The following is an 8,589-nucleotide window of genomic DNA, read 5'->3' on the forward strand; positions in this document are numbered from 1 at the left end:
CCTGCTGAAGCGCGAACCAGCCCTCGGCCCCTCCCAGCGCTGGGCACATGGCTGCCCGGTCTTCTTCCCCAGCTCCAGATTGGGGGTCTAATCTCCCCCTCCAGAGGTGGGAGGGAACGTGATGGCCTCCAGCCTCCTCCCCAGGCTCCATGTGAGGGGGTCCCTGCCTGGCCCCACTCCCGAAGTGCAATACGGCGCCCAGCCTCCCCCACCCCGCCTGGCCCCCGTGCTGTGATCTGTGTTTGTGTGGCCGTGTGTCCCCCGTGCCGACGCCCTCCCCATACAGGCCCCCTGGGGACAGGGAGCTCAGAGCAATAACCCCGCCCCCAGCCCCCACCCAGGAGGGCCCCCACTCCACACCAGCTCCCTATAAGCCCCAACAGCCACGTCCAGAGAGTTTACTACAAAAATAAAACAATGGAAAGGAGTGTGGATGTGGGGTGCCCAGCGTTGTGGGTGACCACGGCGCCCCGGGCGGGAGCTGGGAAGGGGTGTGTGGGGGCGTCTGGGAAGAAGTGTTAAAACACAGAATGAATGAACAACCGGAGAGAGGCGAGGCGGTGTGAGGACGCGGTGGACGCGGTGGACGCGGTGGACGTGGTGGACGCGGCGCAGCAGGGAGCGCTCCAGATGCCACGCCAGGCCCTGCCCGGCCCGCACGACGCACACCTCTCCTTAGATAATATATATTAAAAAATAGACCTCCAATTCAGGGTATAAAAACAGAGCAAAGGCACTTGGGGTGGGGATGGGGGTGGAGGGGTGGCCTCCCCCCCCAAGGCAATACTGAGATGGCCCGGGAAATAGGGATCACTGTGGTGTCCCCTGGAATGAAGCCCTGAGTCCCCCAAGCAGAAGGCGGGAGGGAGAAAAGGACCAACGAGAGGTTTCGGGGAGGCAGCGATCCAAGCTGGGACCCCCCGCTAGACGTGGCCCCAAGAGCCCAGTTCCTTGTCCCGGGGCCCTCGGGGTCGGAGATGCTGCAGCAGCTGTGCAGTGGTGGGGGGCTGGTCCTCAAGTCCTCTCCATGTTGCAAAAGGCCTGGGGGATGTAGAAGGGGGGACACGGAGAGATGGGGTGAGAGGAGATGACGGGGAGAGAGCAACAGGGAAACAAGAGAGAAAGGGAGAGTGGGGAGAAGGAGCCCGGAATAGCCGGGGAAATAGAAACCGACAGAGACGGAGACATAGAAACCGACAGAGACGGAGAGATGGGGACAGGAGGTCGATCAGGGAGGTTCAGAAAGACGCAGACCCGGGGAGAGACGGCTGGGGCTGTGGTGAGGGGAGCCCCGAGCCCTCCACTCACCTGCCTGGGGCAGCCTCAGGTACAGCCAGGCTGGGGGACAGTGTTGTCCCCAAGCTGAGACAGGACGAGTCGCATGCGACAGAACTCCTCCTCCATCTCCTGGTTGGGGGGCCATCCATGAGAGGGGTCCCCCCTACCCGTCCACCTCCTCCACCCCTCCCTGCCCCCGGCCACCACCTCCAGCTGTTTAATGGTCTCCTCCAGGCAGAGCAGCTCCTCTCGGATTTCCTGGGTCTGTGTGGGGTTCAAGGGGCCACCCCCTGGTACCCCATCCCCTTGGAGGGGAGGCCCCGCCCCGCTGTCTTCCTCCAAGGGGAACAGGAGCTGCTTGAGGGTCAGAACTAGCCGGGGACAAGGGGACAGAGTCAGAGGCAGGGCTGGGATGGGGTGTTCAGAGGGGGACAGGTGTGGGGCAACGTGCAGGAGAGGCCGGGGGCCTGCGGGTGGGGTTGAGGGCGCGTGCCAGGCGAGGCTGAACTTGGGGTTAGCTGGGCCAGCAGATGGTACGGAGGTGAGGCTGGGGCAGGACTGGGGCACCAAGGAAGGAGACGGGTCCAGGGAGAGGCTGGACTGAAGGTCAGGGAGGGGTCGGAAGCTGCAGGAGAAGGAGGGGCCGTGCAGGGGGGTGCTGGTGCCCTCTTTTTTCTGGCTGCTGGGTGTGGGCTGGCGGCACCCTGCGGGGGTGGGGTGGGGCTACCTTTCTGAAGGGCCTTGGCAGAGAGCTGGCCCTCAGGGCCGGGCCTGCAGAAGGGCAGGAGGGCGCTGAGAGTTCTCTCGATCCGGCCTGGGTGGGGAGCAGGGAGGGTACTCGGATCCTGCTCAGCTTCCCATGGACACCCCTGCCCCCACTCCATGTCCCCCCAGGCTTACCGTCCGCTGGGGGCATCTCTCGGCCACCGTTGCTGTTCTCGGAGCTGCTGAGCAGGGGTTCTCGAGTGCTGGGGGAAGTGCTGGGTGACCCCATACCCGTGGCCCCAAGGGGTGGCAGGGGCAGGGAGACAGAGAACTGGAGGTGGGGAGGTGGGGAGGTCCGGACACAGGGACAGGAGTCGAGGCTGGGAGATGGAGACAGAGAGGCTCGGCCAGTGGAGGACAGAGAAGCTTGGACAGGAGACAGATGGGCTGTGATGGGGTGGCACACACTCATGCACGCATGCACACATGCACACATGCACACGCATGGAGACGAGGCTAGAGCTCAGGTTCTGGGGACACACGGGAAGCTGGCCCCGCCCCTGGCCCTCCAGTCCCCTCACCTTGGGTTGGGCCGAGACTTGGGGCGGGAGGCGGGGGCAGGGACTTTCAGGGATCCAGCTGTCTCGGTGATGAGGGCACACCAGCTGGGGAGACAGGCCAGCCCCTGGGCGGTCAGAGCCCCCAGACCCTGTGCCAGCGTCTCCCACCCTCGCCCTGTCCCAAGGGACTCGGAGGCCTGGGCCTCCTCCCCCGCCAGTGTGTGGAACCCGGGTCCCCTTACTTCTTCCGCTCCGACACGGTCTGTGCCACCAGCTCGTATATCTGAGCCTCCTGGTCCCAGGTAAAGATGACATAGAAGGCTTTGTGATCTGTAAGGGGAGAGAGTGGTGGGGCTGAGCCAGGGTAACCCCGACATGCGTCCCCCCCGAACACCCATGAGAGGCTGGGGATGGCCCTCTCCCTGGTGGAGCCCCGGGGGCTCCCACACTCAATTTCCCCCTTCTTGTGTCACTGATACCCCCCAGGTTCCCTCATCCAGCCTTCCCTCTAACACCCCACATCTAACTGGGCAACACATCCCCACCACCAGGCTCTGGGGCAGCATCCTGGAAACATGTATGCAAACCCTCATCACTGGGCTCCCAGCTTCCGCCCGTGCCCCCACAGTCCCCGAGCGGCAGTCAGGGCATCTTTACAAAACAGCAGGCTGCTCCTCTGTGCAAAAATCTGGGGCAGTTTCCCATCTCACTTAAGAAAATCCACAACCAGGCCTGGCCCCCCGGCCCTGCCCAGCTGGCGGCCCCTCCCACGGCCCTGCCTGGGGCCTGCTGGGCCTCCTGCTTTGCAGCCTCTGTGGCAGCCTCCCCATCGCCAGAATGAGTTCCCAGCTCTCTGAAGGGTCCCCTCCCCACTCCATGGGCAGCCGTGCCCTGAGCCATGCCGGCCAGGCCTCACCGGTGGCCACCTCGCGGGTCATGGCGGAGGTGAGCCGCAGCACCGGTCGCAGCATGGTCTTGCCGTCAGGCGTGGGCGTCAGCGTCCGGCTGTGCAACTTGAGAAGTAGCCGCTCATCCTGGCGCTGGAGCAGAAGCAGCAGGTCATCCAGCAGGAGCACGTGCACCTCTGCAGGGGGCAGGGCTGCACTCAGCACCCGCCCCAGCCCCCCAAGCCGCCTGAGCCCATGGCCCTGCTCAGCACCCCGCCCGAGACCCCGCCCTGCTCAGCACCCCACCCGAGACCACCCCAGCCCAGCTCAGCACCCCACTTGAGCCCACCCGAGCCTGTGGCCCTGCTCGCTGCCCCAGCACATACCCACAGCCTTGTCCTTCGTCACCCGCCACGTCAGTGGGCCCTCGTGGACCAGCTTCTTCTTGGTGATATCCAGGTTCTAGAGGCAGGAAGGGTGACGGTTGGCACAGGGCAGGGGAGGGCGGGGATGACTGTGGGGTGCCTATTGCAGTCGGGGGTCAGGATGGGTGGTGGTCAGAGTTGAGGGGCCTCTCTGGCTCCCTGGGTGCATTATGAGAGAATCATGGGCAGCAGGGCCAAGGGAAGGGGACAGAAGAGTGGGAGGGGCGGTCACCTTGAACTCGCTCAGCATAGGGTCACTGCTCTGCCGCAGGTAGGACAAGTCCAGGCGCCTCTGATAATCCTTGAGCCGCTGGAGCAAGGGAGAGAGTGTCACAGGGACAAGTTAAGCGCTGGGGCCGACCCACAAAGACCCCAAGGGCCAGAGTGCCAGGCCTGACCTCCGGTGACCCTGAGAGGGAGGAGCTGAGGCCTAGCTAATTCCCGGAAAGGCACTGACCCTGAGCGGGGCAAGCGAAGGGCCAGGCCTGACCTCCAGAGAAGTGACACGAGACAGACAAGCTGGGGGTCAGGCTGACTCCCGCACACACGTGACCCGCGGGCTGCCCGGGGCCGGGACCACACGCAGGCTCACCAGCAGGTCCTCCATGTCCCGCACCGCTTGGTTGACGTGGTGCAGGATTTCCCGGCAGCACTCGGCTGCCAGCTCCACTTTCTCCCGTTCTGCGGGCTCTTCTGTGGGCAAGGGAGAGATCGACCGGTGAACCCCAACCCTGGATGCCACCAGTCTCCAGCCAAGGTGGGGGACACATGGCTGGTGGCCAGCGGGGGTAGGGCCGGCGGGGTGCACCTGTGTTCTGCCCGATGCTCTGCAGGAGCAGGGGGTACTTGGTCAGCCGCTGCATCTCCGTGGGGATCATGTCCTTCAGCTGCAGGCGGCGGCACCGAGGGCGGCTCTCGGCCTCCTGAGGGGACAGCCGAGCTGAGGTGGCCCCTTCTTGGGGCTGGGACACCAGCCCCTCCCCGCCGGGACCCAGGTCCCAGACACCAGCCCACCTCACCTGCACAAAGGCGCAGAAACGAGGCTCCTTGCGCTGTTTGGCTTTGAGCTGCTCTAAAGCGAACGACTGGTGGCTGCAGAAGCGGGAGGAGATTTTCTGGAACCATTTGCCCTCGGCACCATCAAACTACAGCGAGATTCAGGCCAGGGAGGGGTCTCAGGTGGGAGTGGGAAAAGCAGAGCCCCACCCGGGGGTGGAAGCTGAGACGGGAGGACAGGGCTGGGGGCCCAGAACCCTGGCTTCCAGGTCCCTGGCTGGGAGGAGGGGACGGGGGCCTGGGCTGGGCGCCCTCACCCGGGCCAGCAGCACATCTCCAATCTCCTTAATGAGGTAGCCACTGTCCTGCCTCCGTTTCATCAGGCGATCGAGGAACAGGGCTGTAGGGGGTGGTGAGGAAGGCGTGCGATCAGGTCCCGCAGGCTGCATGCACAGCCCGGCTGGGAGCTGGCGGGGCTGGGGCTGCAGGTGTGTCTCTCTGACCCTTGGGGCCGATGGGCCTGTCCCCCTATCATGCATGCACTTGCTGACGTGCCTCGTCCGGCCTAGAGTGTGAGCTCTGGGGATCTGAGGCGGGGTTGTCCCCAGTGCAGGAACAGAGGCTGCCAGTGATGGGTGCATAAGAACGTGTTGGGACCTAAGTCTAATTGCCAAGGCCTCTGAGGAGGGAGCCGGCCCTGGGGCGTGCAGTGGGGCCGCGGCCCTGCACTCACAATGCACCTCGATGAGCTCGTCCAGGCTGGGGAAGATGTTCTGAAGCTCCTCCAGGGAGAAGAAGCCCCCGTCCGCCATGGGCTGGTAGAAAAGGTCATGCAGCACCCGAAGCATGCGCACGTGGGCCGCCTCCGTCACCAGCAGCTCTGCGGGGTCACCAGGCAGGAGGCATGGTCGGGGAGGGTGCCAACTATGGGGCAGCCCAGAGGCAGGCTGGGGACAGGATGAGACAGCTCTCTCTGGGTGGAGTCATCCGCCCGATAGCCAGTGAGTATTCCTCGACCCACTGCCTCTCCTTTTTGGCAGTGGCACCAGCCACAATGACCAATGGTTCCAGTCTGCCCGGCACCAATGGGCTTCCCAGGACATGGGGTTTTCAGTGCCCAAATGGGCAAAGTTCCAGGCGTACTGGGATAAGGCGGCCGCCCCACTGCCAGCAAGCTTGCAGCTGTGTTTGGTGTCTAACCGTCCAGCAAGCGTGTCAGCCTTGGTTTTGGGGACAATGACTCCCTCTGCACACAGGTTGATGGCCTCGGATCCAGGGGCTCTGTAAGTCCCCGGAGACCAAATGCACAGTTTTGTGTGTTACGCATATTTTTCTGGTGAGAGAACTGGCTATGCTGTCCAGTGTGGTAGCCACTGGCCACACATAGCTCTTCAAATTTTAATTAAAATGGAATGAAACACAAATTTCAGTTCTCAGTGGACTAATCACGTTTTAAGTGCTTAACAGCCATTATGTGGCTGGTGGTTACCCTGTTGGACAGTGCAAGCATCACACATTTCCATCATTCCAGAAGGTTCCACTGGAGAGCATGGCTTATGTTTTGATCATATCCTTAGAAGGATGTGTGACCCCCAAAACATTCACCTATTGCCCTAAAAATTATAGATGAGTACTTTCTTTAAATAAACTTCCAAAGGAGCTTCTAAAAGCACCGACTTTTGCCAAATCCTCCACACGCACAAATTGAAATCGCAAAGAATCCAGACAAAAATGACGCTCCCATGATCTCTCCGCCCAGAAGCAAGCACTTTCCAAACTTTTCCCGGAGAAATCTCCCCCACAAACAGTCAAGGTCATGGTAACCACAGCAGGCGTATTCGAACGCTCTCTGTGCCCAGCCCGGTGCTTAAACGCTCCACGTGAATCATCTCGTCTTTGTCACAGTCTTTTGAGACGAGAACTATTACTACGGATGATTCACGAATGGGGAGATAAAGGCTTATGCTAGAGTTAAGACTTTACATCCCGTTTCTGGCGCTTCACATCAGCGCTGTCCTGCACGACTAGAAATTCTTTGGAAATGTCACTTTGCCAGCAGCGTGCCTGGTCCAGAGTGGCTGTTCTACAATTCACGTAATAAATGACCCTCTGCCGTGACAGGCTGCCTTCGAACTCTGCATGTTGTAAATAACACCGAGACGGGCATCTCCCTGCATCTGTCTGTCTTTGCTACAGCGGGACTGGGTCCTTGGCCACAGTGGGCTGGAGGGGGTGACACTCACCGCTGATGACCTCTTGTCGCTTCACCTGGCTCTTGGGCAGGCTGTGCAGGGTACCTGGGGGGACGAGCTCCCGCCAGCCTGGGGGCTCTTCCGGTTCCAGCTCTAGTCCCGACCGTCCCGGCTCCCCCTCATCTCCAGGCTCGGGGCTGTGGGACAGAGGCCTTGTTAGGGTCCTGGCTTGGGCCTCCTAGGGAGGACACTTTAACTCCTAGTTCCCACCTCCCTCTGTGGCCTGAGTATTCAGTGCCCCTCGGGTGGCCCATGCTGCAGATCAGCCCCCACATTTTTTGAAAGAAGCATCCTACACCTTTCCTGTGACCACTGAAGGCCCTCAGTGACCTCGGCGTCTGATACTCAGTTCTTTGTGACTGTGGCAACAACCCCCCTCCATCCCTCGACCCTCCTGACTGACTCAGTGGTTGTGGGGCAGTGGACTGACGTACGTGGCTCGTCGGGCAGGGCCAAGCACGGCCGTGGCGGAGCTGGGGTCCATGTCCACGTCGCTCCGGGAGCGGCCCCCACCCCGGCCCTTAGCCCCGAGGCTGCCCCGGGAAGGCCGGCGGCGGTCACTCACCCGCAGGCTCTCTGAGCGCCCCAGACGCCCTGATAGCCTGGACCCCAAGGCAGAGGCCAGAACAAGCACAGAGACGGGGTAAGACCAGGACAGCGAGAGACGGGAGAGACCAGGACAGGGGCAGACAGGGACCAGGACAGGGACAGACAGAGACCAGGACAGGGGCAGACAGGGACCAGGACAGGGACAGACAGGGACAGACCATGACAAGGACAGGGAGAGACCGGGACAGGGACAGATGGGGAGAGACCAGGACAAGGGTCAAACATGCAACAGAAGAGAAGAGAGAGTCAGAAGGAGCGTGGGATCTAGGGGTGCTGGGGCAGTAGGGCATGGTCAGGAGGGGAAGGGAACCCAGCATGGAGCACAGGACTGACCCTCCCTTCCCTGAGGCAGGGGATGGGGGCAGAGCCAGGAGCTAGGGGTAAGAGAAGGGGCATTTTAATACTTAGCTCTTTGGCTGGGAGGGTGATGTCCCCACCCACCCCTTGCAGGATGAAGGAGAGTGGGTGGCCCATGGGGAGAGGGTAGGAGCTGGGAGAAATGGGGGAGGGGCTAGCCCTCCCCCCCACCCAGGGCCCAGGCACCCACCTTTTCCACCTTCTGGGGAGAGAGGGGCACAGGGTCAGAGGTGGACCCAGAGGGAACCCAAGTCACCTCCCCCACCCATAAAAGGGCCCCCAAAGCTGCTGCACAAGGACAGGCAGGGGACAGCCTGCCCCCCAACTGTGAGGGGGACAGGGCCCCCAGGCATGGAGCACAGAGGAGTGGGGGGCTAAGGGAAGGGGCACCGGGAGGCAGGAGCAAGGCACTGGCTGAGGCTTAAAAGAGGAGATGGGGAGATGAAGAGGTGAAGGGGTGGAGGGAGAAGGGCTGGGAGGAGCTGAGGAGTGAAGGGCAGAGGAAAGGAGAGAGGGAAAG

At 62.2% G+C, this 8,589-nt stretch overlaps 1 protein-coding gene across 5 annotated transcripts in view; it reads right to left on the reverse strand.

Moving 5' to 3' along the window:
* Positions 1-555: 555 nt before the first annotated feature.
* ARHGEF1 (Rho guanine nucleotide exchange factor 1) overlaps positions 556-8,589 on the reverse strand; it is an 18,238-nt gene continuing 10,204 nt past the window's right edge. For 2 of the 5 annotated variants that reach the window (XM_006903871.3, XM_015587386.2), the window contains exons 14-31: positions 8,260-8,271; positions 7,538-7,705; positions 7,095-7,240; positions 5,585-5,731; positions 5,169-5,251; positions 4,875-5,000; positions 4,664-4,778; positions 4,448-4,548; positions 4,088-4,165; positions 3,817-3,892; positions 3,460-3,627; positions 2,786-2,873; positions 2,565-2,648; positions 2,179-2,363; positions 2,006-2,092; positions 1,486-1,649; positions 1,309-1,407; positions 556-1,041 (exon numbers count right to left, since the gene is read on the reverse strand). In XM_006903871.3, the coding sequence (XP_006903933.1) occupies positions 1,324-1,407; positions 1,486-1,649; positions 2,006-2,092; positions 2,179-2,363; positions 2,565-2,648; positions 2,786-2,873; positions 3,460-3,627; positions 3,817-3,892; positions 4,088-4,165; positions 4,448-4,548; positions 4,664-4,778; positions 4,875-5,000; positions 5,169-5,251; positions 5,585-5,731; positions 7,095-7,240; positions 7,538-7,705; positions 8,260-8,271 (1,912 nt within the window). In that variant the 3' untranslated portion in view covers positions 556-1,041; positions 1,309-1,323. The remainder of the gene's footprint in view (positions 1,042-1,308; positions 1,408-1,485; positions 1,650-2,005; positions 2,093-2,178; positions 2,364-2,564; positions 2,649-2,785; positions 2,874-3,459; positions 3,628-3,816; positions 3,893-4,087; positions 4,166-4,447; positions 4,549-4,663; positions 4,779-4,874; positions 5,001-5,168; positions 5,252-5,584; positions 5,732-7,094; positions 7,241-7,537; positions 7,706-8,259; positions 8,272-8,589) is intronic. The other 3 variants (XM_006903872.3, XM_015587416.2, XM_006903873.3) reach the window with 3 other exon arrangements.

The sequence above is a fragment of the Pteropus alecto genome, unplaced genomic scaffold, assembly GCF_000325575.1.
Source record: "Pteropus alecto unplaced genomic scaffold, ASM32557v1 scaffold920, whole genome shotgun sequence".
In the NCBI taxonomy this organism is placed as follows: Eukaryota; Metazoa; Chordata; class Mammalia; order Chiroptera; family Pteropodidae; genus Pteropus; species Pteropus alecto.